The following is a 27,367-nucleotide window of genomic DNA, read 5'->3' as shown; positions in this document are numbered from 1 at the left end:
CCAAATATTAAATATATTTTGATTTGTTTAACACTTATTTTGTTTACTACATGATTCCATTGGACCTCAATGTTGTCATATAAAACCGCATAATGGTGTCGCTGAACCATTGCAGATAGCCTTGAGTGCTTTTGGGTGGATCCTGTTTGTCTTGTCATTATGGTAAACCTGCATGTGAAGCTTTAGTCTGATGCCACAAAAACACTTTAGGTATGACAAGTACGCATCATGACATGAGCTGCAGTGCAGTGGACAGTTAGGTGCACTGCTTCAAGAGTCGAGTGGAGTTTTCCATGCAGCCGAACACTTCCCTGACCCCACAGCAGACAAGGAAACGAACACATTCCACATTGTAGTCTGTAGAATGTCAAAACGCTCATTTGGAATGTGGGATTTAAAGTAAGATCATAAACAACTTGTAGTGGCCATTGGAGATAAATGAGCATTAAGGACATGTTAATACAGTTTATGCAAAGATTGACGTGTCGTGAACTTCAAATGTTTACACACACAGACATGGAAAACACTGTCTGGCAGCGGTACCCAGACTACCCACATTACAGTTCTACAGGTTCCAGAAACTATGTACAAATACACACAATGAGATACAAAAACATCATGCGATAACAGTATTGATTTTACCCTCACATTCCAGAGATGCACACAAACTTGAGGCAGTGGTTTAAATGCCAAATAAACTGGTACGACTGGTCAGACGAGAGGGAGTGAGAGGTCGCAGATGGAAAAGGGAGGAATATAAAGAGGAAATACCGTACACAGATTTACAGATCGAGAGAGAAGGGAAAGGAGAGACAGCTAAGAGAAGAGGGGGAAAACTGGAGGAGTAAGGTCCACTTGGCATGTTATTGTCTCAATGGAGATGCAAGGGACTCACTGAATGGGATTTTCTCCACTGTGAAAGTACTCTATGAAGGAACATCTCTGACGGACAGGTACATGTCAGCTACCGCCACAGGTAAGTGTTCATGATCATGATGAACTTGTCATTGTGAGAACTCAATGTACCACACTCTCCCATACTCTTGCTTATCACTATTTGCTAATAGTTTGCAATGTTGTTGATGACTGTTACAACTAATGCAACTTTTGTTGAGTAACTGATACAAAATCCCATAGTGACTTCCTCTACTAGATAATGTGTTAAAGTATGTGAATTTAGCATTTTAGTAGCTCAAGCATTTTCAGCTCTACCGTTCAGAACACCAAGACTGTTTGAACATGTTCCTGGTCCATAAGTTCAAATGTAATTTACATTTGACACAGTCGTACAGACCATTGGCTGTCTTGTTTGTCAATGGCTCATCCATATCCACAAACGAGCAGAGGACATGGAACCCAGCATGACAACTCAAAAATAGCAATGGCTTGTGTAAATTGACTTCTAGTCAATAGATTGTATGGCAAGTAATGAGTTACAGTATATTCATAGACTAAACTATATTTCCCTGTCTTTACCTATTTGAGCAAGACAAGAGGTACTTTTTGTTGCGTCCTTGCTAGAAATGGAATGTGGTCTTTATGTTGCCTGAACTAAATTAGCTCTGTGACAAACCAATTGCCTTATCTCACATTCCCTCACAGCTCCTCTGGAGAGACGTGAAAAACCAGAACTTCCTGTCACTCTCCATCTGACTCAAGCCATCACAGCTACGTCTACCAGAGCACCTCTGCATATCTCTGTCCACCATGAGTGATGACAGGGAAAGACAGGGTGCCGATGGAGGCTGCGGGGCCAAACAGCCGCCCAACGTCAAACCCAAACCTGACAGCAAAGACAGCATCAAGAAGGAGAAAAAGGAGAAATCCACCAAGGTGCGTAGGTCCATGAGCACTGACTCAGAGAGAGGAGGGGGATCTGGGAGAAGGAGGGAGCGAAAGAGAGACAAAGGTTTGAGGAGAGAGCGTGGTAGAAGCGAGGAGAACAGGAGGCAAGACAGGGATGGAGATGACAGCAACCGGAAGGAGTCTGACCCCCAGGAAAATGACATGGAGGACACTGAGTGCGTGGTTTGCTTCTGCGAATACAACAACGTCTTTAAAACCCCCAAGCTGCTCTCCTGTGGGCACACCTTCTGTCTGGAGTGCCTGGCCCGGATCAACGTGACCTCCTTAGAGCTCAAGTCTCTTTCCTGCCCTGTGTGTCGAGAGCTCACCAAGCTGCCCCATGGCCGCAACCTGCCCCAGCTGGGCAACAACCAGGACATCTTCCGCAAACTCCCTCCAGAGATGCAGAGGGCGCTGTCCGTGCGCTTCAAGCGCAGCAAGGGCAAGCTGGTCCTCAAGAATCCCCCTCCTGGTACTACTAGCCTGGCCAAGTCCAGCCTCACCCTGCCCACTCTCAAGAAGCAGGACCGACAGGCCTCCAGCGACCTCCAGCTGGGCACCATGGACCAGGGCCTCGCCACTGTTGTGGATGTGGGTCGCCCCCCTAGCAGGGTCAGAGGTCGCCTGCGTAGGATGTTCCGCTCGGACCAGTGCTACTACACCGTGATGGCGTCCATCATCACCATCGCCGTGGCGCTGATGCTGATGGGCATCCTGGCCTTCATGGTCATGCCCAATGTGGTCCTCCACAACGGTAGAAAACCGCAGGAGGGGAATTCCAGCCAACCACAGGCCGGTTAACCAGGGGGTCAAATACCCTGAGGAAAAGAGGGGATGAGAGAGAGCGAGCACACTCAACTGGGGTCAATACATAACAAGGACCATGTTGTTTATGAAGGACTGATGCACAAGAACTACTAATGGGAAAAGTGTATCAAGAGTTATTTTTTTATCTACCATTTTGTCTTCCTTCCTGCAGTATACACATGAACAAGGAACATTTACCCAAATGTGAACGGGACAGCTATTGCAGTGAAGTGAGAGTGGACAATGGATGTTGTCTGGGGAAATGTAATTCATTAAAAAGTTGTGTATTATGTAATTGCACTGAAGTCTGCCATGGAGAATTATTTGATTACACTGAGCATTATCTTATTCTTTACATCGCAAAGTAAATATGTTCCGCTCATGATTTTGTTTTACATTCATTGATGTCTAACTAATGTGTGTTTACGTACAAAATATGAATATACATATGGAGTTCAAATAAGAATAATATATTTGTAAAAAAAAAAAAAGATAAAAATAACAATGGAATAGGTCTCTCTTGCCATAGCAGAGGTATCCTACCACCCTGAAAAAAACGATTACATTTCCAATAGGCCCAGTGCCATGTTACATGCCTTACAGTAAAACCAAATGTGCTGATTTGATTTCTGATAAGATCTTTGTCTGGAGTAACGTTCCATGACATGTGCACCTTGGTCGCACCTTCCTCTTTTAGTCCCATTAGAGAATCATTTTCTTTTAGTTTTCTTTTCTTTTTCTTGAATATACTATTTCCTGACAGGTTCAGTGTGTGTGTGTGTGTGTGTGTGTGTGTGTGTGTGTACTGTTTTAACATTTTACTGAAAGCTATGAGTATACAAAACATTAAAAACACCCGCTCTTTCAATGACATAGACTGACTAGGTGAATACAGGTGAAATCTATGATCCTTTATTGATGTCACTTGTTAAATCCACTTCAATCAGTTTCGATAAGTGGAGGAGACCGGTTAAAGAAGGATTTTTAAGCCTTTAGACAATTGAGACATGTATTGTGTATGTGTGCCATTCAGAGGGTGAATGGGCAAGACAAAAGATGTAAGTGCCTTTGAACTGGGTATGGTAGTAGGTGCCAGGCGCACCAGTTTGTGTCAAGAACTCCAATGCTGCTGGGGTTTTCACACTCAACAGTTTCCTGTGTATATCAAGAATGGTCCACCACCCAAAGGACATCCAGCCAACTTGACACAACTTTGGGAAGCATTGGTGTCAACATGGGCCAGCATCCCTGTGGAACACTTTCAACACCTTGTAGAGTCCATGCCCTGACGAATTTAGGCTGTTTTGAGGGCAAAAGGGGATATTAGGAAGGTGTTCCTAATGTTTGGTATACTCAGTGTATGTATCAGTGAAACAGTGTCACTCATGACTAGTTCTAGTTGTAGTAGCTATGTTTTCATTTCTATGGTTGTCAGTGTGACAGACAAGCCTCTTACCGTGCACCTTGCATGCAAGTCATTCAAAATGGAAAGTAGGCGGTGACATTTGACAGCATGATTAAGCGCATATGTTGTAAAACATGCAAGCGTTTTATTAATTGTTTAAGGAATATGCTCTTAATCATTAAAATATCCAATTTGTATGGTTACCTAAAAGTGAATATTGTGGTGAGGGCAGAAACAAGACTCATTTTGAAACAACGAAAAACTTTACTGATGCTTGGACCATCACTTGACCTAATCTGGCTATGCTAGTATGTCTTTGCCTTCTTTACAAGCAGGTGTTGGCATTGACATAAGTCTATTTCAACCACTGTTCACCAGTCCAACCTATAGTTAATTTTATGTTCTTATGGTAAATTCATCATGGTAAGTCATTATTACGGTAAACATATTCATTATAAGGTTCCCACTTTATAGTTCTATTTAGTGATGCTAAAGCAAGTAACTCTATGCACATACTGTAGGCAGGTACATTTTAATTACATAGCATTGATGTCTCCCTCTCTCTCTCTGTGTGTGTGTGTGTGTGTGTGTGTGTGTGTGTGTGTGTGTTTATAGGAGGGACATACAATAGGGCCAACTATTTCAGATTAGCTGTGTTTACATCTTCCCAGAAAGATAACACAACAATCCTTATTAATGTATTTTCAAATCTTTGACATTATGTAAGCCAGAGAGAATGCTATAGGTGTATAAATTGTCCATAGGCCATTCTATTCTAATCAATTTAAACCCGTTTTATGCAATCTATTTCAACTTTGTGCAGGGACCAAACCTCGTTCGCCATTCCTCGCAAAAAAAGTTTGTAGCCTATGGACATTGACCCACCCTCATTGACAAAGTATACTCACGACCCCGGCCCGGCAGAAGTGAACCAGACCCCGGTCCAGAAAGACCCGTGGCGCAAACTGGATATTGGCCTAACCGTGTGAGTGTTCGGGTTGAATAACTATGTCGTCAAACATGGATATGTTTTCCTCTTGAATTACAGTGCTTGCATAAGTTAATGGTAGATGTGTGACTGAATAGAATTAACATTGCGGACAGTCACCACTAGAATATCGGCAACGATGGCTTCTATCCCTTCTGCTTCTGCTTTGTCCGCTGTTCTACGGTGTCGTGGGAATATCCTAGCCAGGAATCAAGCAAACAAGAAGCGGCCTGCCACCTCCGGATACAACCTCGGATTGGCTTGTGGAGCGGTATGCGACTCCGTGCGGCCAAAACGAACTCCCTCAATATGGAAGTCCTTTTTTCAAGAACAACGACTTGAGTTTGGAAATTTAGTGTTCTTGGAATATAAACCTGAGTCGAACACCAAGACGAGAGATTATGAGTCGGTAAATTAGAATTGTCAACCAAAGATTTCGGAGCCAAGAATTTGTGCGCCAGGGGTCCCGTGCTCCTTGAATATGCCAAATGCCCAAAATAAAAAAATTACCCAATGTGAAAGAATTTTAAAATGACATTACTCGTAGGAACTATGAGAAAAAAAATTGGGACAAAATCATAGAAACCTCCCCTGCCGTTTTGAATGTGTCCATAACTTGGCACAATAAGGAAATAGAGGAAAATATGATCCCTGCTTTTATCCTAAATGGTTGGTCTACTCTGAAGAACAGATGCATATTTTTCACCGTGTTTGTGTCTGAAATTATGCACGTGAAACTGGGAGTGTTCTGCAGGTCCAGGCCAAATGATGTAGGTGAAGCTGCCATGGAAGGACAGACCACGATCAGAGGAAAAAGCACCTCTGTCAAAAGTATTGCTCAACAGGTGAGTGAAGAACATTGAGATTTCATAATTATGCCTCTGCCATAGCTTACTGTGCCTGAACCAATGAAAAGTGGTGTGCTATACCCAATGAAAACCATACCCCAATGTAATGACAAATATGTCCAAAACAATAGGCTTCACAATGTAGCCTATTTTTGTATGGTTTTGCAGGGTGAGTCATTGAATGGACAAAGTGGAAGTCCATTTGATTAACAGCCTTTGATTGACACCAATCTCCTGAACAATGGACCTCAGAGGGCAGTGCACACCCATACAGACACACACACACACACACACACACACACACACACACACAAATATGCATAGGCGACTCTTCCAGGCCCCAGGGTGGAATGTCCAATATGAAAACACACTGTAGTGTACCTGCTGTTTTAATATTTTCAAAGCCCTTTGTATGGGACTTCCAGAAAGGCGATGAACTGTGAGCACCTGACTTTGAGACACGCAGCACGATGACATGTTTTCTTATCAGTTGATAAGTCACTCAGTTGTTTTGACAATCACTTTGCTGTATGAAAGCCAAAGATTTCTGTTAGCTCTGAAGATTATTAGAAATTAACAAAAAATCTGATAGATTTTTTTCAATATTGTTCAGGAAATAATTATGCTATGAACTCCATCAAATCAATCTAACCCTCTTTTGATTTAACCTGATGCTCTAAATTGTTTGTAGTCTTTTATTGATCCTCAGGTTGCAGTGTATGTACACTGAGTGTACAAAATATTAGGAACACCTTCCTAATATTGAGTTGCAATCCCTTTTGCCCTCAGAACAGCCTCAATTAGTCAGGGCATGGACTACAAGGTGTCAAAAGTGTTCCACATGGATGCTGGTCCATGTTGACTCCAATGATTCGCACAGTTGGCTGGTTGTCCTTTGGGTGGTGGACCATTCTTGACTACACACGATACACACGGGAAACTGTTGAGCATGAAAAACCCAGCAGCATTGCAGTTCTTGACACACTCAAACCGGTGTGCCTGGCACCTACTACCATACCCAGTTTAAAGGCACTTAAATATTTTGTCTTGCCCATTCACCCTCTGAATGGCACACAATCCATGTCTGAATTGTCTCAAGGCTTAAACATCCTTGTTTAACCGGTCTCCTCCCCTTCATCTACACTGATTGAAGTGGATTTAACAAGTGACATCAATAAGGGATCCTAGATTTGACCTGTATTCACCTGGTCAGTCTATGTCATGGAAAGACCAGGTTTTCCTAATGTTTTGTACACTCAGTGTATAATTTCACACCTTATGAAATACAAAATGTTCCATGTATTGTCACGGACACAAAGGAGTTAGGAATCTATTATCACATGACTAAAGGTGCAAACAAATGGGTGTGTGATAGACTATATAAGCCTATCCTGTTGCATAACTATGCCAGGTTGCCTTACAAGAATGAGATCTAAGTCCAGTGACAACTTTCTTCTTTTGATTCTAGACAGGTGTCAACTGTGATTGTATAGTAACATTATATGTATCTTTATTGGCCTGAAGCCACATTTTGCCTTTTTGATGAATAACCAAGAATAATGGTATATTTTGTTATCTAGAATGTGATAGCCTATGCACGTTTAGAAGATCCTGAAATGTATGATAATTGATTGCATGTTGTTTCCATTAGTTACTGCAATGGTAAGTAGGCCTATGACCAATAAAGGCCTACAGCCCTTGTGCTGAATGGAATATTTTTGCATTTGTAAACACGAAAAACTCCTGTAAAAATAAACGATTATATTTTTTACCATGTAAGACACTCATGAATTATGAAAATATCTGGACTATAAATATTTTGGGGGAAATAAATTAACATTAAGAACACGATAAAACCTTGCTCCAAAATATATGTATCTAAAATAGGCTTAAGACTAGTACACAGTGTGATACAGTTTGATTATGAATTATACTGTATTCGGTCAGCCCTATTTGGTACAGTTGGATAAATTCTCAAGGTGACGGTTAAGGCGGGGCTTCCGGTAAAAATGTGCTATCCGGAAGTCTGCAGTCTTGTGAAAACATATGGCAAGAAATGAAGTTGATTTGATAACAAACACAATCAAAATTAAAGTGTGACATCGATACATTATTTCCCATTCACTTGCTTATTGATCCTGCATACTGTCATCGAAGAGGTTAGTGAAACGAAGGAAGAAATGGCTGCAGAGACCGAATGTGTTCTACGTTAAGAAGCTGGAGGTAAGTGCTAATTTCTGGGAACGAAATGTTCTGTCTAACATTAGCTTCCAAGCAATTCGGTCGAAAGATTACCTAGGTCCAATATAGTTCTTAAACAATGGATGGATTACTCAGAAAATAAAGTACGTCTCGCATTCCGGGGGTGCGTGACGAGAGCTAGCTACAGGTGAAAAAAAAATCAATTAGCCTAAGAATATCATCTTCCTAATGTGGCTTTCCCTCCAACTATCTACAGTGGGCCTATAGTTCATAGTTTTATACTCGATTAATGTAAGTGACAAGGACTTTGTTAAATGACTAGCTCTTGAACCCTGTGCTTTATCTATATCCATCATTTCAGATTGACATGGAAGGTATGAACTGAAGAACAGCACTTTCATCCCCTAACCAGCTCACCCACCTCCTGTCCAAGATGAATCCAGCTCTCCCTCAATTTTTCCCTCATACCTTATACATCTTCCTTGTCTTTTTTTGACTCCGGCTTTACCTCATTCTATTTACTTGCTTATGTGTTCATTACTTTACTACAAGAATATTTAAACTAACTAAGTGACCTCTCCACATGTCCTTTTTGCGTTCTGCATTCCTTTGGCGCAACTTGTTTTTTACAAACCCAGTCCTACAAACTTCCTTTCCCTCCTAAGTTGTTTGGGCCATGCTCCGTAAGAGAGGTTCTGCTATTCTCTGTGGTGTTTTTCTCTTTGTCGCCTGGAATGCCATCGTGGTCCTCTATCTGTGGGGCCGACCCCTGTCTGGTCGAGAGGAGAGGGAGATGGATGGAGGACGAGGAGGGGCTGATTTGGCTGGGGATGTGATCCACATGGCAGAAGCCTTTGAGGCAGAGCTTGAAATGCAGAGAAAAATCCTGCTTCAGATACAGGGTCATCGGTCACTATGGGAACAACCCAATGAGAATGGTGCCAGCAGAATTGGCCCCCCTCAAGTGGTCATTCCTATCTTAGTTATAGCCTGTAACAGGGTTACTGTCAAACGCTGCCTGGACAAACTCCTAGAGTACCGCCCCTCAGCTGAACTCTACCCAATTATAGTCAGCCAGGACTGTGGGCATGCAGAGACTGCACAGGTGATTGGTTCTTATGGCAGTCGGGTAACTCACCTGAAACAACCAGACCTGTCAGATATTGCCGTGAGACCAGAACACAAGAAGTTCCAGGGCTACTACAAAATCTCTAGGCACTATCGCTGGGCTCTCAACCAGGTGTTCAACTCTCTTTCACATTCCTCTGTTGTTATTGTGGAAGATGATTTGGAGGTAATAACTTTCTCTACTCTGACATTAAATATGTACAGAATGTGATAAAGTGAAATGTTAAATCCACTTGTTTTATGCTCATCATTGTTTACATCCTCTAGTTGCCAGTTGAACAACAAAAAAAACATTGTTTTTCATTCTCTCACTAGGTGGCACCAGACTTCTTTGAGTACTTCAGATCCCTTCACCCAATCCTGAAATCTGACCGGTCTCTGTGGTGTGTGTCTGCCTGGAATGACAATGGCCGAGACGGCTACGTCGACCCTGGTAAAGCAGACCTCCTGTACAGGACAGACTTCTTCCCTGGGCTGGGTTGGATGATGCTCAAGGAACTCTGGGTAGAGCTGGAGCCCAAGTGGCCTGGTGCATTCTGGGACGACTGGATGCGTCAGCCAGATCAGCGCAGAGATCGAGCCTGTATTCGACCCGAAATATCCCGAACTTTAACCTTTGGGCGGAAAGGTGTGAGCCTAGGCCAATTTTATGACAAGTACCTACGCTACATTAAACTGAATAGTGAATTTGTGCCTTTTACCAAGCTGGATCTGGCTTACTTGAAGGAGGAGAAATACAAGGAGATCTTTGAGAAGCAGGTTTACAGTGCGCATTTGGTCAAATATGAAGAGGTCCAACGGGGACAGTTAAAAGGAGCGGGTCCATTTTGTCTGCACTACTCAAGTAAAGATGGTTTCAAAGTGTTGGCCAAAAACCTGGGCGTGATGGAGGACTTGAAGTCAGGGGTCCCACGGACAGGGTATCGGGGAGTAGTCAGTTTCCTGTCAAGGGGAAGGAGAATCTTTCTGGCACCCCCTCCGGGATGGAGCAAATATGACCCAACCTGGAGTTGATGACAAACACAAAGGACTGAAGAGGAAAGGGCTCTGTACGTTACATCTAGTACTATGGCAACAGAAGTGAGACCAATGAATGCCAGATGTGGACCTTTGGCTTTAAGCTATAGTGAGACCGTTATGACAGATGTCTATCCTTTGTCTTCCATTTCTGATGTTTGATTTTCTCCTCATACTTCTCAGGTTTTTTCATACACTCAAATGAATATATTTTTGCAATGTGGGGTTGGGATAGTAGGGTAGGTAGAGAGATATGTCATTATTTTCAGAGATTTCTTTTTTTTATATACTCTAATCATGCACATGAAATTCAATGCAACATCCACTTTGATTATTCTCAATCTTGTATGCAATTTCTGGCAGCCTATCTGTTACTAATTTATGTCAGATGAAAAATATATCTGTGATGTGTTCAATAATGGTGGTGGTCAACTCGTGATTTGTCCTAAAGTATAATTGCTTCACAATATTTAGTTCATCTTTTGGAGAACTGTTTTTTTTTGTCATGTTTTGACTATTTTAACCTGGTTATTATAGTGCTTAATGTTTTTCCCAAAGAGATGGCTACTGAAGTATGTATTTATTTAAATGCAAGACACACATCACAAATGCTGTATGTTATGTAATTTTGGGAATTAAATTCTACCAATCACCTCTGATGTTTGCTGTTTCTTTGCCATATTAATATACTGTATATACACACCTGCTTTTTCCATGACCGACTGACCATTTCGGTACATCCGCAATAACATCTGCTAAATATGTGTGTGACCAATACATTTTTATTTGAATCCAGGTGAAAGCTATAATCCCATTCAGCTTGTGAATGGGCAAGACAATGGTTAAGCGCCTTTGAACGAGGTATGGTGGCAGGTACACCGGTTTGTGTAAAGAACTGCAACGCTGCTGGCTTTTTCATGCTCAACAGTTTCCTGTGTGTATCATGAATGGTCCACCACCCAAAGGACATCCAGCCAACTTGACACAACTGTGGGAAGGAGGGGTGCAACTCAATATTAGGAAAGTGTTCGGTATACTCGGTGTATATATTTTTCAAATGAATGATCTCCACCTCACATAAGGCAACTAAATACTGAACAATTTAAACAATTGCCCCACCCTTCCCCCAAAACACGTAAATATTTTACTATAAATTGTGCCTTCCTGTATTATACTTGTGTTAAAATGTTAATTATATTCTACTTAGCCATTTACTTTATGGTCGTATTATTTGTTATTGTGCATTGTCGAGAAGGAACCTGCAGGTAAGCATTTCGTTGGATGGGGCATACCATGTGTATCCCGTACATATGTCTAATGGTTTACCATATAAAATGAATGAATTACTTAATTTGTTATTACGATAGAAATTGACTTACAAACAAAATGTTAACAGACTGCCTGGGCAGGTTGGAGACTTCTAAAAGCAAGTCTGGCTACGGAACCCTTATGAGTTCAAACCTAAGATGAGGCATGGCTACGGAACCAATAAGAGTTCAAACCAAAGGACGAGGGAAGCGTTCTCTATTTACCTTTTGTTTTGCTAGCTAAGAACAGAGCCGAGGTTAGCTAGCAAGCAAACAGTGGAGGGAGAGATGGAGAGACTACTGGTGATGAAAAAACATTATTTGTTGTCAATTAGATTTCATTTCAATGTCCATTATTTGCAGTCAATTTATTTTAAATAATGTTTTGTTTTCATGCAACGTAAGGTAGCTTTATAGAGCTAGCTACTGTACTGGTAGTATCGTCACGTCGTTAGTCTCCTGTGTTGTGGCTAAACGAGCGGGATTGAATGATAGTCTGGCTTTGCTGTCTCTCAAACTAGTTTTCCCCCTATGGTCCTAATCAAATTCTCACACATACAAAACGCAGTTAGTAACTGGCTAGAACACATAGCTAGTTGGCTAAAAAGAGAAGCAACTTTACCGTTATTTGGCTAGCTAACGTTAGCTTGCTAACTGGGCCTGGAATGGAGCCAGGTGATTTGCGTGTGAGCCCAGCCGGCTCCGGAGACCCCGAAGTGGGCGAATTGAGGGAAGAGACGCCTGGTGCGGATGCTGAGGTGAAGGGCGGGAAACCAAATGACAAGGAAATTAATGGAGATACAGCTGAAACGGTGCTAAAAGAGAAAGACGAGTGTACAGAGAAAGAGAAGAACGAAGGTGAACTACACAGCCCATATGAAGAGGAATTGGACCCCAGAATTCAGGTGGCGAAAAATTGACCGAAACCTTTTATAATACATTTTAATCTCAATGGGATTTCCTGGTCTATGAGACGTAGCCAACGTTTTACAAAATTAGTTGCATGTATGATATTAACTGATTGTGTTGTTACAAACCAACTAATCAAAGTATCTGCTTCCTTCTGTGCTCCCTCATATATTTTCTGTTTCCAGGAGGAGTTGGAACACCTCAACGAGGCCAGTGTAAAAATCAACCAACTAGAACTGCACTTGGATGTAAGTGGATATCATCACTTCTCCCATGATAAATCTGGCCCCAGACATCGCCCCTTTCCGTACTGATCAGTTTTTTTCCAAATAATCAATCGTCAGTTCATTTTCAATTCTAATAATATGCTGTAAACCCATTGTTAATCTGGAAAATATGCTTTAAATTATCAGAAATGCCCATTACAATGAAATCTGATTAGGAATTCCTTTTGTATATGTGTAGGATGCCAGATCGGGTTATAGGAAGATCCTCACAGACTCAGCCAGAAAACTGAACGCCCACAGCTCCCAGCTTGGTACCTGCATCGAGAAGGCCAGGCCCTACTATGAGGCTCGTCGACTTGCCAAGGAGGTACTGTTGTACATGCACTGTGGTATTTGCAACAACAAATTTCAAGAGTTCTTTATCACTGAATCAAAATATGGGACTCGGTGCAGTATTTGCCATTCACCTGCTTGTCCCACTTTTCTCAAATCTCAACAACAGTTTGATCGTTTGTCCCACGTGGTTGGTTGCTGTGCAACTGCATGCACTGTTTTCTCAGTATCTGATTGGCTGTCCCTCTCACAGGCTCAACAGGAGACCCAGAAGGCGGCGCTGAGCTATGAGCGGGCCGTCTCCATGCACACGGCTGCCAGGGAGATGGTGTACGTGGCAGAGCAGGGCCTCATGGCCGATGGCAGGAACACCCTGGACCCCACCTGGCAGGAGATGCTCAACCATGCTACCTCCAAGGTAACAGGGGAAATCCCAGATACCGCTATAACTGCATCAATACAAAATAAAATGCTAAATATGTTCATCAGTTATGTGAGCGAGTTGATATGGTATTCATTTAATCAGTATTTCCCTTACAATCCCCACCCCACTGCCAAGTAGCTATGTTCCCCCATGACTAAAACTGGTTTAAAATTAGTTTGGCAGTTAGCCTTGTTTGGCAGGATACTGGTCAACTATGCTACCTCCAAGGCAACATGGGAAACCGCAACTACCAGTGTAAGCAGTATTCCAGGTTATGTGTTGCATTCTATATCATTCCATCAAACGTGATCAATGTATAGGCTATTTGAGGTGGCTGATATGGAATACATTGAATCAGTATTTTCCTTACCATTCCCCACCCCCTGGGTACTGTAGCTATTTTCTCCTATGCCTAAACTCTATTTTTAATTGGATTGCTTTCAATTAGTTAGGCAGTTTATTTTGTTAGGTTGGTGGGGTTTAGGATACTGATTGTTGTGTTTTCCCGTCTTAACATTTTGTATGGTTGTGTGCAAGGTGAACGAGGCAGAGGAGGAGCGCCTACGCAGCGAACGGGAGCACATGCGTGTCACCCACTCTTGTCAGACGGCAGAGGCTCGAGTCCAGACCCTGCAGAAATCTCTCAAGAGGGCCATCGTTAAGTCCAAACCTTACTTCGAGCTCAAGGCCCAGTTCAACTACATACTTGAGGTACATAGATATATAATATACAGTGCATTTGGAAAGTATTCAGACCCCTTGACTTTTTCCACATTTTGTTACATTACAGCCTTATTCTAAAATGGATTAAATTAATTAATTCTACACACAATACCCCATAATGACAAAGTGAAAACAGGTTTTTAGAAATTTTTGTACATTTTATAAAAAACAGAAATAGGCACACACCTGTCTATACAGTGGGCTCCAAAATTACTGGCACCTCTGACTGGCAATGCACAAACAATACATAATCAAATATAAACAATATAAATATAGAGAGAAACTCGAAATACTGTACTTTATTAATGTTTCAATGGAACCCACCAAAATCATTTGATTTTTAATTAAATCAATGTCCTCCAAATCAAGGTTTCACAATTAATGGCACCCTTAAAGATTATTGTAAATAACATCTACCAAAATTTAAACCAGGAATTAAATTCCACTTATTTAAGGTGATCAAAGTCTTAAGGAACTATATTGAGCTATTACATCACTTCCTGTTTCACTAGGGTATAAAAATGAGGTAACACGCATGCAATATCCCTTTGTCATCCAACACCATGAAGGAAACAAAAGAACTGTCAGTTCAAAAGAGACAGATGTCGTGGACCTTCGTAAATCTGGTAATGGCTACAAGAAGATCCACAAATGATTGAATATACCACTGAGCATTGTCAGGGAAATTATACAAAAATGCAAAAGATATGGAACAGTTGAAAACCTCACAGGTAGTGGACGCAAATGCATTTTCCCCCCAGCATAGGGAGGAGGATGGGGAGCGAAGCAACAAAATCCCCAAGAATCACTGTGAAAGAATTGCAGGCCTTGGTGGCGTCTTGGGGTCACTAGGTTTCAAAAAGCACCATCCGACGCCACGTCCACAGGCTCTTTGGAAGGTTTGCCAGAGGAAAGCCCTTTCTGACCCCAAGACACAGATGCAAGTGCTTGGAGTTTGCCAAACGTCATTTAAATTATGTCTGGAAGAAGGTACTCTGGTCAGATGAGACCAAAATTGAACGTTTTGGTCCGATACAGCATTGGCATGTTTGGCGTCGAAACAGAGATGCATACAAGTAGAGGCAACTCATACCCACGGTGAAATATGGTGGTGGGTCAGTGATGTTTTGGGGCTGTTTTAATTCCAGAGGTCCAGGGGCACTGGTTAAGATTAATGGCATAATGAATTCCACCAAGTTGCCTCTGCCAGAAGGCAGTAGGTGGACTTTCAGACAAGACAATGACCCAAAACATACCTCAAGATCCACAGAAATGGTTCTGTGACTACAAAATCAATGTTCTGCCATGGCCATCTGTCGCTGGACCACAATCCAATCAAAAACCTGTGGGCTGAGTTGAAGAAGGCAGTTGATAAGCTCAAACCCAAGAATGTGAAGGATCTTGAAAGGATCTGCATAGAGGAATGGTCCAAAATCCCTCCAAATGTGTTCCTTAACCTTGTCAAACATTACAAATTGACTCCATGCTGTTATCCTTGCCAGAGGTATGTTGCACTAAGTACTATTTGAGGAGTTCCAATAATTATGAAACCTTGATCTTGATTAAATTGATTTAGTATTAAATAATTGTATGATTTTTGTTGGTTCCATTGAAACATTAATAAAGTACAGTATGGCCTCACAGGTGGCGCAGTGGTTAAGGGCGCAGTACTGCAGCGCCAGCTGTGCCACCAGAGACTCTGAGTTCGCGCCCAGGCTCTGTCGTAACCGGATGCGACCAGGAGATCCGTGGGGCGACGCACAATTGGCATAGCGTCGTCTGGGCTAGGGAGGGTTTGGCCGGTAGGGATATCCTTGTCTCATCGCGCACCAGCGGCTCCTGTGGCGGGCCGGGCGCAGTGCACGCTAACCAAGGTTGCCAGGGTTTCCTCCGACACATTGGTGCGGCTGGCTTCCGGGTCGGATGCGCGCTGTGTTAAGAAGCAGTGTGGCTTGGTTGGGTTGTGTATCGGAGGACGCATGACTTTCAACCTTCGTCTCTCCCGAGCCCGTACGGGAGTTGTAGCGATGAGACAAGATTGTAGCTACTAACAATTGGATACCATGAAATTGGGGAGAAAAGGGGGGTACAATTAAAAAAATAAATAAAGTACAGTATTTCTGAAGTTGGTATTTTGAGATTATATCTAATTATTTTAAAGTATTGTTTGTGCATTGTCAGTAATTTTGGAGCCCAATGTACAGTGCCTTGCGAAAGTATTCGGCCCCCTTGAACTTTGCGACCTTTTGCCACATTTCAGGCTTCAAACATAAAGATATAAAACTGTATTTTTTTGTGAAGAATCAACAACAAGTGGGACACAATCATGAAGTGGAACGACATTTATTGGATATTTCAAACTTTTTTAACAAATCAAAAACTGAAAAATTGGGCGTGCAAAATTATTCAGCCCCCTTAAGTTAATACTTTGTAGCGCCACCTTTTGCTGCGATTACAGCTGTAAGTCGCTTGGGGTATGTCTCTATCAGTTTTGCACATCGAGAGACTGACATTTTTTCCCATTCCTCCTTGCAAAACAGCTCGAGCTCAGTGAGGTTGGATGGAGAGCATTTGTGAACAGCAGTTTTCAGTTCTTTCCACAGATTCTCGATTGGATTCAGGTCTGGACTTTGACTTGGCCATTCTAACACCTGGATATGTTTATTTTTGAACCATTCCATTGTAGATTTTGCTTTATGTTTTGGATCATTGTCTTGTTGGAAGACAAATCTCAGTCCCAGTCTCAGGTCTTTTGCAGACTCCATCAGGTTTTCTTCCAGAATGGTCCTGTATTTGGCTCCATCCATCTTCCCATCAATTTTAACCATCTTCCCTGTCCCTGCTGAAGAAAAGCAGGCCCAAACCATGATGCTGCCACCACCATGTTTGACAGTGGGGATGGTGTGTTCAGCTGTGTTGCTTTTACGCCAAACATAACGTTTTGCATTGTTGCCAAAAAGTTTAATTTTGGTTTCATCTGACCAGAGCACCTTCTTCCACATGTTTGGTGTGTCTCCCAGGTGGCTTGTGGCAAACTTTAAACAACACTTTTTATGGATATCTTTAAGAAATGGCTTTCTTCTTGCCACTCTTCCATAAAGGCCCGATTTGTGCAATATACGACTGATTGTTGTCCTATGGACAGAGTCTCCCACCTCAGCTGTAGATCTCTGCAGTTCATCCAGAGTGATCATGGGCCTCTTGGCTGCATCTCTGATCAGTCTTCTCCTTGTATGAGCTGAAAGTTTAGAGGGACGGCCAGGTCTTGGTAGATTTGCAGTGGTCTGATACTCCTTCCATTTCAATATTATCGCTTGCACAGTGCTCCTTGGGATGTTTAAAGCTTGGGAAATCTTTTTGTATCCAAATCCGGCTTTAAACTTCTTCACAACAGTATCTCGGACCTGCCTGGTGTGTTCCTTGTTCTTCATGATGCTCTCTGCGCTTTTAACGGACCTCTGAGACTATCACAGTGCAGGTGCATTTATACGGAGACTTGATTACACACAGGTGGATTGTATTTATCATCATTAGTCATTTAGGTCAACATTGGATCATTCAGAGATCCTCACTGAACTTCTGGAGAGAGTTTGCTGCACTGAAAGTAAAGGGGCTGAATAATTTTGCACGCCCAATTTTTCAGTTTTTGATTTGTTAAAAAAGTTTGAAATAGCCAATAAATGTTGTTCCACTTCATGATTGTGTCCCACTTGTTGTTGATTCTTCACAAAAAAATACAGTTTTATATCTTTATGTTTTAAGCCTGAAATGTGGCAAAAGGTCGCAAAGTTCAAGGGGGCCGAATACTTTCGCAAGGCACTGTATATTGCAGTTAATATATATGTAATTTCAAGCTGTTATTGTAAGAAAAGCAGGGAAATGGTTGATACAGCGCTGTCATGTCCGTCCATGATCGCTCCTGTTGGTTATTGTTCCCTCTGGCCTCAAACCAAGGAGGAAGAAATATTGTATGTTGCTCTGTCTTTTCTCTCCATCATATTGGGTTTTCTGTGAGTTCAGGAGCACAAAACCAAAGTGATGCAGCTGGAGGAGCATGTGACCAAAGTGAAAAACCGCTACTCTGTTGCCCTGCACAACCTGGAGCAAATCAGCGAGGCCATCCACGCTCAGCGGGGGCGGGACCAAACCGATGGTAGACAAACCATGGCCTGTGGTGGGCGGAGTCCCCCTATTGGGGCGGAGTCGGACAGTGTGGTGTGTGGTGTCGAGGGCGGGGCATGTGGAGGAGGGGCAATGGAGACTGATAGGGTGAACAGAAGCGGCGTGGTGGATAAGAAAATTGGGCTGGTGGAGAAATACAGGGAGAGCGGAGGAGAGAGGCCCGAGACGCATGGAGAGAGAGCAGGGTCAGATTCCCTTTCCGTCTTCAGTCTGCAGACCATCGCTTCTGACCTGGAGAAATGCGATTCCATCGAACACCTCGGAGAATTTAGCGATGTGGGCAGTCTGCCTGGGGAGGATGGAGAGAATGAGAGAGGGGGAGGAAGGGAAAGAAGGGAAGGGCAAATGCAGCGCCAACAGCAGTTCCTGAAGCAACATCACAGGAGCTTCAGCTTGTGAGAGCTGTCCTTATCGCTTATAGTTTATCATTTGATAATAAGTGTCCGGTCGAGCTAGCTCATTATCCTGGCAAAAGACCAAAATATAAAATATGAGGAAAATCAGATCTGCTGTATCTAAAGTAACACATTTTAAACAGGGGGGTATGATATTCAGTAGTAGCGAAGCACAGGTACGTTGACAAGACCTGAAAATATAAGGAGCCTGACAGGTTTTGCATCATATTACAACACTACTGAAACTCCTAGACTGTACATGCCTCTGAGATTAGCTGCTTTACTTCCTTTATTCTGGCAATAACGAAACCTTAGACACGTATGTCCTAGTGCATGAAGGAACAATCAAAGTAAGAGACTACAATAAACATGACAACTGGGAGCCCTATTCAATCTAAACGGTAGTAACTGAATTTCTGGTGTAAGATAAAATCAATGTTCTTTTGCAACAAAAAAGTAAGTGTGTACGCTCCATTTTTGTTTCATACTGTAGATATGGTTTATTTTAGTACATAAATGTAAACGCGTATTGTAAAAAGTGCAAGAACAATTCGTTTTTTTGTACTTATTCTGAAAACCTGGTTTCAGGGTTCGAATAAATAGGACCCCAAAACAAACTAGAGAGTTACAAACTCCATTCTGACAACTTGCTTGATGACAGAAAGCACTCCAGACTATTTATTTTGACTTTTATTATATGTGTATTAGTATTCAGGTCTAACTAAACATTTTTATAAATTGTTCATAAAATATTACGCTGGCATAATATACTTACTTACTTGTTTCAATTTTAATAATTTTAAGATCCTTTGTTTTTGTATTTTTTTTAAATAAAATAATTTCCCTATATATTGTTTCTTTAGAGCCTCCTAGGTCGTAAACTGAAATGTGCCTTGTCCTTGACACAGTACTACGCAAACAAAGACAGCATAGCACTGGCTACAACAACACACTGTTCAGATCTGTGTATACAGTATTAAACTGTGGTCAACAGTTGAGAAATACTCCCATGAAGGACATGCTTTTGACCATATGTTTAATTTTAAATGTGAATCATCTATGAGTCATCCTAACTCTGTTTTGCCTGGACTTTTGATATTTATTTTATTAATTTGAATATGTTGTCTGTGTACTGCTTTGGCAAAGTGGAGGGTACAAGAAATGTAGTCAATGGATTAAATGTAAGTTTGTGTATAATTACACCATTTATAGAGAAAATAATGAAATGTACAGATTTATTTGAATGTCTTTGTATAGTTATTTTAAAGGGATCTTATTTAATGCTGGTTATCTGCTGTATTCCTGAATCGACCTCCGTCTCTGTCCCGCTCTTTACATACTTCCAATATATCCATCTCTTCCCCTCATTCTCTCAGCCATAGAAATAGAATGACTAGCAATTGTATTTCTATGCTTTCAACCCTTCAATCATTGTCCATTTGATGTCTTCCTCTTTATTTATTCATAAAGTGGTGCAGTAGTGTGATGTCACCCAGCTATATAGTACAGTTCACTGTTGTTATTTACATGTATGCAATATCAAACAGATAAACAATAAAATAAGAGGAATCTTGACTTTGCCATTTTAAGACCCAATATGTTGTATTTTGCAATATGTCTTCTACTTCATACTCTACTTCAACACTACCTAAGGATGAAGATGTGATACTACATTTCAGATTTAGAAGAAGAGGAGAATGTGGGGTTTGCAGAAAAAGAGAGAGAGTTGGGAGGAGACAGGAAAAGAGATTAGTTATTTTATCCCCCTGCTTCAATTATTCAACAGGATATAAATATGAAGGAGACGTGTGCTCTCAGGAATAGATGTCTGGAGAAGAGGAGGGAGAGGGGTACCAAATCCTGTATTATAAGAACATCTCTGGTGTTACTAACGCTGAAAATAGAGGCTCAATGTTGTAGAAACTATGTATGCCTGCTTTATTGACATAGGATCTGAAGGCTTAATACTGGCTTAATAAAGTGCATGTATTGGGAATCTTCCATATTTCTAATTGCGTATAAATACTTAACCGATTAGGATAACTCCATAACGCTTATCATAAATGTAAAACTCTTCGATTTGCTATGATCACGATTTGCTGGTGTGGCCCAATACGTAAACATGCATCTTGGAAAAGGAGATGTGTGCGTGAGAAAATGACTTTTACGCACCGTAGGCCTACCTACTTACGTCTCTATCATGACGTCGTGAATTAGCTGGAGATTGTAGGGAGAGAGCAAAAGGGAGGGAGTGTGAGGATTCGGTGTTTCGTCGTACATGGGGAAGCGATTGTACATAGTGCGTGTATTTATATGTACATTTTTCGTTTCCGACTTTTCACCATACGAAATTGAAGTAGATGGCAATAGACTGATTAATACGGTTGTTTTTGACATTCAATGTATACGCTATGCACGGGGACCGGGTTGCCATTTATAGCCATACAAACATAGCCATACAATACGTTGCAACGAAGCACATTTTACCAAATAATTCGACATTTGGGTGATCTCAAACGAGTCGCAACCGATGGACATACGGTCATCTTGACTGAGCGCGTCGAAAGTATTTGTAAGTACACATTATTACATGCTACAATATCTTACTCAGTATGCAACCTAAACAATGGTGTATAATTCTAAGGAATCAAGCTTGCATAAATGTGGCTGTTTGTATTATATTTGTATTCAGATGACAGGTCTACTCTAGCCTTTGGTAATTGTATTCTCGTAAATGACAGGTTTCGCCAAGCAGCAACGACTTTACATAGTTGTTTATTATCGTAGCATAATATAACACACAGTCCCATCTATTAATTACGTTAGTTTATCTTTAGATTTATAGTGCACGTTTTCAGTGAATGTATTAATGCTATGGGAATGAACGGCCACATTGAATTGGCATGAAATCCGAACTTCTCAAATCTGAATTCTGCAAACGGATATTGGGCTGGCCTTCTTCCATAGGCCGTCAAGGATTCCCGGCCGTGTCAACACGGACCAGCAACTACCGGTAGCCTACTGTTGGTGGTACCTTAAGAGCTACCCTCATTAAAGCGTTTGTAGGCAATATCAGTCCAGTGCACGTGTTTCGATGTTTAAATCCACCAGCGCACCATTGTAAACATATGGCTATTTTTGCATTGCTTTAGCATTTTTCTAATAGCATGTCAGATGTGGCTTGCTTAATAAATAAACTACATCTCTTGGATGGAATGTTGTGTGTCGCCGTTTTGGTCTCTGGTTTAGATAAATCTCTGTGATGCCGTGGGTGCTGCTGTCCATGGTCCTGAAATATGTTTCTCTATGCTCGTCCCAGTTGGAATCTTTTGTTCAGATACATCCGCTGTCCATGGTGCAGAAATGATTCTTTCTGCACCTAAAGATATAGAGCAGCTTGTTGATTTAATATAGGCCACTGATATTACCATTATATTTATTAAACTGGCTAGCTTGATATATTTTAATCTGTCTGATCCATACCTCGCTCACACAGTTTGCTTTTATGTATCTCAGTATGTGAGGAGTGTCTCCCACTGTGTTGTCCCTCTCTAGCTCGCTCGCTTGCTCTCTCTCTCTCTCTCTTTCTCTCTGTCTCACACATGCTTCTCGTTGCATTACCCACTTTCTCTCTCTCTCTCTCTCTCCGTGTTTGTCTCTTCCTGCATGCTCTTGTTAGTGCTCTAAAAATACACCATAATGCAAATGAAGTATCCAACAGTGTCTGTCTTCCTTCACTACCCTTCCCACCATCTGTCTCACGGTGGAGCTTTGTTACACACTGTCCTCTCTCTCTCTCTCTCTCTCTCCCCTCCTCCTCTCTCCATCTCTTCGTGTGACAACATGATGAAGTTGCATTCATTATTCAGCACTTCAAACGAGTGGCTATATTTAGGTGTATTTATACTTTAATACACACTCCTATGGCTGCTGTGTCGTCTGTGTTAGCACTGAAAGCACACCGTTGGACTGAGTGAGCGATCTTAACCTATCCCACTCCACTGTGGGAGGAGCTCATGAAATCTGTACATTATGCGCAGGGTTATGGCAGAGTGAGTTCTACTCTCATACTATCTCTCTATAGCGCATGGAGCCAGCACATATTAGTAACAACTAACACACTGGTCTTTAGCGGCAGAAGCACGACTCACTGAACTGCTGTAGGTGAGGTTTTTGTTCTAGATGAATAGTGTACATATGAAGGTTGGTGTATGTTGTTGTTTGGGCAGTTGTTTAGATGATAATCTGGGTTGTCATTGTCAATGGTTATGAATTACTTTACCTGTCAAAAGTTTTATAACACCTACTCATTCAAGGGTTTTTCTTTATTTGTACTATTTTCTACATTGTAGAATAATAGTGAAGACATCAAAACTATGAAGAAACACATATGGATGTAGTAACCAAAAAAGTGTAAAACAAATCAAAATATATTTGAGATTCTACAAAGTAGCCACCCTTTGCCTTGATGACAGCTTGAAACACTCTTGGCATTCTCTCAACCAGGTTCATGAGGTAGTCACCTGGAATGCATTTCAATTAACAGGTGTGCCTTCTTAAAAGTTAATTTGTGGAATTTCTTACCTTCTTAATGCGTTTGAGCCAATCAGTTGTGTTGTGACAAGGTAGGGGAGGAGTATACAGACAATAGCCCTATTTGGTAAAATACCAAGTCCATATTATGGCAAAAACAGCTCAAATAAGCAAAGAGAACCGACAGTCCATCATTACTTTAAGACATGAAGGTCAGTCAATACGGAAAATGTTAAGAACTTTTGAAGTTTCTTCAAGTGCAGTCTCAAAAACCGTCAAGCACTATGATGAAACTGGCTCTCATGAGGACCGCCACAGGAATAGAAGACCCAGAGTTACCTCCACTGCAGAGGATAGGTTCATTAGAGTTACCAGCCTCAGAAATTGCAGCCCAAGTAAATGCTTCAGAGTGTAAGTAACAGATCTCAACATCCACTGTTCACAGGAGACTGCGTGTATCAGGCCTTCATGGTTGAATTGCTGCAAAGAAACCACTACTAAAGGACACCAATAAGAAGAAGATACTTGCTTGGGCCAAGCAATTCGAGCAATGGACATTAGACTGGTGGAAATTTGTCCTTTGTTCTGGAGTCCAAATGTAAGATTTTTGGTTCCAATCGCCGTGTCTTTGTAAGACGCAGTGTGGGTGAACAGATGATCACCACATGTATTTCCAACCATAAAGCATGGACGAGGAGGTGTTATGGTGTGGGGGTGTTTTGCTGGTGACACTGTCTGTGATTTGTTTAGAATTCAAAGCAGACTTTTCCAGCATGGCTACCACAGCATTCTGCAGCAAAACACCACCCCATCTGGTTTGGGCTTAGTGCGACTATCATTTATTTTTCAACAAGACAATGACCCAACACACTGCCAGCCTGTGTAAGGACTATTTTACCAAGAGGGAGAGTGATGCATCAGATGACTTGGCCTCCACAATTCCGTGACCTCAACCAAATTGAGATGGTTTGGGATGAGTCGGACTGCAGAGTGAAGGAAAGCAGCCAACAAGTGCTCAGCATATGTGGGAACTCCTTCAAGACTGTTGGAAAAGCATTCCACGTGAAGCTGGTTGAGACAATGCCAAGACTGTGTGAAGCTGTCATCAAGGTAAAGAAAAGCAGTTGAATGAGTAGGTGTTCTAAAAAAAATGTACCAGTAGTGTATGTGTTTAAGACTGTCCCATTATGAATGTTGGTATCTCCAATGAACTTGAGGTTTTTGTTATGATATACTGACTGTACTTCTGTATAGAGGCTGTTGATAACTAACTTCCTTCTGTCTCTACCTTTCATTATCTTCTTATTTAATCCTTTAGTTTTTTTTTTCTCTCTCTCTCTCTCTCCCCAGATCCAGTAATGGCACAGCTATTGTTTCTTATAATTCTGTATGCTCTGCCATCTCTTGTTGTGGCCATACATAATTCTACAACTGGAGGTAATTATGGAGTTTGTGTGTGTACATGTGTGTGCAACGTGTGTTTGTGTAAGTGTGTTAGCAGTTAAAAATACCGTAGAGATTGCAAAATGACCTAAATGGAGCATCATCACAATGTTGCTGAATGCATGGAGGAAGGCGTTAGATGGAGTGAGGATTATAATTGGAGTGTAATACATCTCATGGCTGTAATGTAGACTACTGTAAGTGATTATTTTTCCACACATCATGTCTTTCTCTCATCCTTTTTAGGCTGTGCCATCATCCGTCCTCCCAGAGATGGAGGCATCCGCTACAGAGGCCTGACACAAGAACAGGTACAGTACTCTCAATACCATTGCAGTACACTCTTAGAATAAAAAGGTGCTATCTAGAACCTAAAAGGGTTATTCGGCTGTCCCTGTAGGAGAACCCTTTTGGGTTCCATGTAGAACCCTTTCCGGGGTTTCTACATGGAACCCAAAAGGGTTCTCCCGTGAGGACAGCTGAAGAACCCTTTTTTTCTAAGAGTGTACTACCACTGTTATCACAGTACTGTCAAAAGCCCTTACATTAACTCCTTTAATCATATCCAACCCTAGATAAAGTAGAAATAGCTCATATAGTTGCTTGTCAATTCTGACATTATCGCCCCTTTGCTTCTCTCTACCATGGCCATATCTAGTGGCAACCATGTTGTTGTTGTCCTAATCATAGCAAAGCATGGAAGCCTATAGGAAAAATGACTCATTGGTCAGGCGATGTACATATTTAAAGACAGCTAAACATCTATCTACGTCATCTATTGCTGTGTGCAGATTCGCAATGTGCAGATCCTACCAGTGGACTACGAGATAGAGTACATCTGCAGGGGGAACAGGGTCATAGTGGGCCCTAAGGTCAGGAAGTGCCTTCCCAACGGCACATGGACTGATATCACACAGCACAGCAGGTGTCGTAAGTACTCTCTACTTTATTTACAGCCAACCAGTTTAACTTCATTGCCACTCTATTGTCACTCTCTAAGGGTAAATTCCCTCTTCAATGCCTGTCAGAGTGAATTCCTGGATTGACTAGACTATATCACTGCCACTACTTAAGGATATCTCTGATGTATCATTGATCATTGTGCATCATCTGTGTTCATTTCATCAACAATAACTATGACAAAATATTTGTCAACAACCTATTTTTCCTGACGAAAACGAATGACGATAACGAGAAGCCATTAAAAATCGAAAACGGTCACAAATTAATTTTCATTTTAGTTGATGAAAATGTGACGATATGATAATTCCACATGAGACAAATTGGCATTCAATTTGACATGACGCTCATTTTCATCTGTTTTTTCCAATCATAAATATGCATGCCTTTGCAGAATATTTAATGCAATCCTCACATTGGCAGAATGAACGTCTTTCAGTTGCACGGTCTGATTGAGCCGCGGTGATCTGCCCAGCTCTCCCACACATGTCACTTCAGTCACTCGTCAAACTTTTTAACTGATGCATAGCCAGCAGGCCAGGACACTTCCATTGTAACTAACCTTAACTAGAAACAATGTTTAGTCTCTCTTACTTTCAATGTAGGCTTAGTTTTGCTTTGATCACATCAGATTGGAAGCTCTATTTTCCCATGTGCGCTGTTCTTCATCTGTGTTGATGATCTCACGGTCGGAAAATGTGAGCGCAGTTTATTTCAGATTGGAAATATTTAATGCTATTTGCTGAGTATTAGGACTATTAGCCGACCAGCTGGCTCTCTTTCTGTCGAACCATCTGGTTTCCGAGCGCCTCAGAACGGGACTTGACAGGAAGCCTATGGCAGGAGCGGACGAAACAACCACTGGTTTTAATTGGCTGATCTCTCAGCCTATCACCATCTACCGCAACCCTTAGAACCTCCCTCTAAGTGTCCTGCATCCGGGGGTAGTATTTTTTTGTGTGTGTTCGTGTGCAACGAAGAGAAAACGGTTAGCTCTTGCAACATGGATATGACAGAGTCTACTATATCTTAAGTGTGTAAACAGCATTCAGTGACATCAGTGTCTCTCGTGTTACAGGACGGCTAGCAGAGTTACGCTGGCTAGCTATTAGCATGAACGGCGATATGTGACGCACCATAACAAAACTTTTCTGCCTCGATTTGGTGCCACTCCTCACAGTCGTGTGATTCGCTCAGAATTTGAATCGATTATAATGTCACTCAGTAAATCCCAAACGGTCCCCACTGTTACTAGGCTCTATGCGTCAGTAATTGGAGCCTGGAGATGAGGTTAGGAGTACAGTAATAATTCTGGCATTGTTGGAAAGCTCAGATTCTCCCCCTTTTAAAGGAATCAGTTATTTACCCCCATCCAATGATTATGATTGGGAGAAAAGAGCTCTATGCCTAAATTGTTTAACCTGTAGCCAAGGTTTTGAAGTTTATATGATAAGTCATGGCTGACATTGGTTACAATTGGCTGCAATAGCAATGTGCCAGATATATTAGGGGATAGTATGTCTAGTTGGACAAGTCTGTCTGAATGTGCACATGATGGAAGTAAGAGGTAAATACATTATACATACAAAAGTATGTGGATGTAACAGTTTAGCTTCCGTCCCTCGCCTTGAACCACGGACCCTCTGCACACATCAACAGTCACCCACGAAGCATCGTTACCCATCGCGCCA

The 27,367-nt window shown here is 41.7% G+C and overlaps 4 protein-coding genes across 4 annotated transcripts in view; all 4 read left to right on the top strand.

Moving 5' to 3' along the window:
- Nucleotides 1–807: 807 nt before the first annotated feature.
- LOC139380706 (E3 ubiquitin-protein ligase RNF183-like) lies at nucleotides 808–2,676 on the top strand. The gene is made up of 2 exons (XM_071123649.1): nucleotides 808–976; nucleotides 1,603–2,676. The coding sequence occupies exon 2, from the start codon at nucleotides 1,708–1,710 to the stop codon at nucleotides 2,644–2,646; it is 939 nt and encodes a 312-aa protein (XP_070979750.1). The 5' UTR covers nucleotides 808–976; nucleotides 1,603–1,707; the 3' UTR covers nucleotides 2,647–2,676.
- A 5,213-nt stretch (nucleotides 2,677–7,889) lies between these two features.
- LOC139366022 (alpha-1,3-mannosyl-glycoprotein 2-beta-N-acetylglucosaminyltransferase-like) lies at nucleotides 7,890–10,897 on the top strand. Its single transcript, XM_071103103.1, has 3 exons — nucleotides 7,890–8,116; nucleotides 8,457–9,389; nucleotides 9,539–10,897. The coding sequence occupies exons 2-3, from the start codon at nucleotides 8,772–8,774 to the stop codon at nucleotides 10,235–10,237; spliced, it is 1,317 nt and encodes a 438-aa protein (XP_070959204.1). The 5' UTR covers nucleotides 7,890–8,116; nucleotides 8,457–8,771; the 3' UTR covers nucleotides 10,238–10,897.
- Nucleotides 10,898–11,719: 822 nt separating this feature from the next.
- LOC139366012 (SH3 domain-binding protein 5-like) lies at nucleotides 11,720–20,336 on the top strand. Its single transcript, XM_071103092.1, has 6 exons — nucleotides 11,720–12,452; nucleotides 12,642–12,704; nucleotides 12,922–13,050; nucleotides 13,270–13,434; nucleotides 13,978–14,151; nucleotides 18,184–20,336. Exons 1-6 carry the CDS (start codon nucleotides 12,213–12,215, stop codon nucleotides 18,742–18,744), a joined length of 1,332 nt encoding a protein of 443 aa, XP_070959193.1. The 5' UTR covers nucleotides 11,720–12,212; the 3' UTR covers nucleotides 18,745–20,336.
- A 632-nt stretch (nucleotides 20,337–20,968) lies between these two features.
- Nucleotides 20,969–27,367, top strand: part of LOC139366006 (gamma-aminobutyric acid (GABA) B receptor, 1a) — a 51,011-nt gene continuing 44,612 nt past the window's right edge. Inside the window, exons 1-4 of the mRNA XM_071103081.1 lie at nucleotides 20,969–21,312; nucleotides 24,624–24,710; nucleotides 24,963–25,027; nucleotides 25,508–25,646. Coding sequence (XP_070959182.1) covers nucleotides 24,632–24,710; nucleotides 24,963–25,027; nucleotides 25,508–25,646 — 283 coding nt within the window. The 5' untranslated portion in view covers nucleotides 20,969–21,312; nucleotides 24,624–24,631. The remainder of the gene's footprint in view (nucleotides 21,313–24,623; nucleotides 24,711–24,962; nucleotides 25,028–25,507; nucleotides 25,647–27,367) is intronic.

The sequence above is a fragment of the Oncorhynchus clarkii genome, chromosome 2, assembly GCF_045791955.1.
Source record: "Oncorhynchus clarkii lewisi isolate Uvic-CL-2024 chromosome 2, UVic_Ocla_1.0, whole genome shotgun sequence".
Classification (NCBI taxonomy): Eukaryota; Metazoa; Chordata; class Actinopteri; order Salmoniformes; family Salmonidae; genus Oncorhynchus; species Oncorhynchus clarkii.
This window is presented reverse-complemented; position numbering and strand designations above follow the sequence as displayed.

Excerpts from the sequence above, each read along its gene's own strand:
- LOC139380706 (XM_071123649.1), top strand. The coding sequence starts at position 1,708 with ATGAGTGATGACAGGGAAAGACAGGGTGCCGATGGAGGCTGCGGGGCC.
- LOC139366022 (XM_071103103.1), top strand. The coding sequence starts at position 8,772 with ATGCTCCGTAAGAGAGGTTCTGCTATTCTCTGTGGTGTTTTTCTCTTT. Across the intron at positions 9,390-9,538 it reads TTGTGGAAGATGATTTGGAG|GTGGCACCAGACTTCTTTGA; the intron begins GTAATAACTTTC and ends TTCTCTCACTAG.
- LOC139366012 (XM_071103092.1), top strand. The coding sequence starts at position 12,213 with ATGGAGCCAGGTGATTTGCGTGTGAGCCCAGCCGGCTCCGGAGACCCC. Across the intron at positions 12,705-12,921 it reads AACTAGAACTGCACTTGGAT|GATGCCAGATCGGGTTATAG; the intron begins GTAAGTGGATAT and ends GTATATGTGTAG. Across the intron at positions 13,051-13,269 it reads CTCGTCGACTTGCCAAGGAG|GCTCAACAGGAGACCCAGAA; the intron begins GTACTGTTGTAC and ends TCCCTCTCACAG.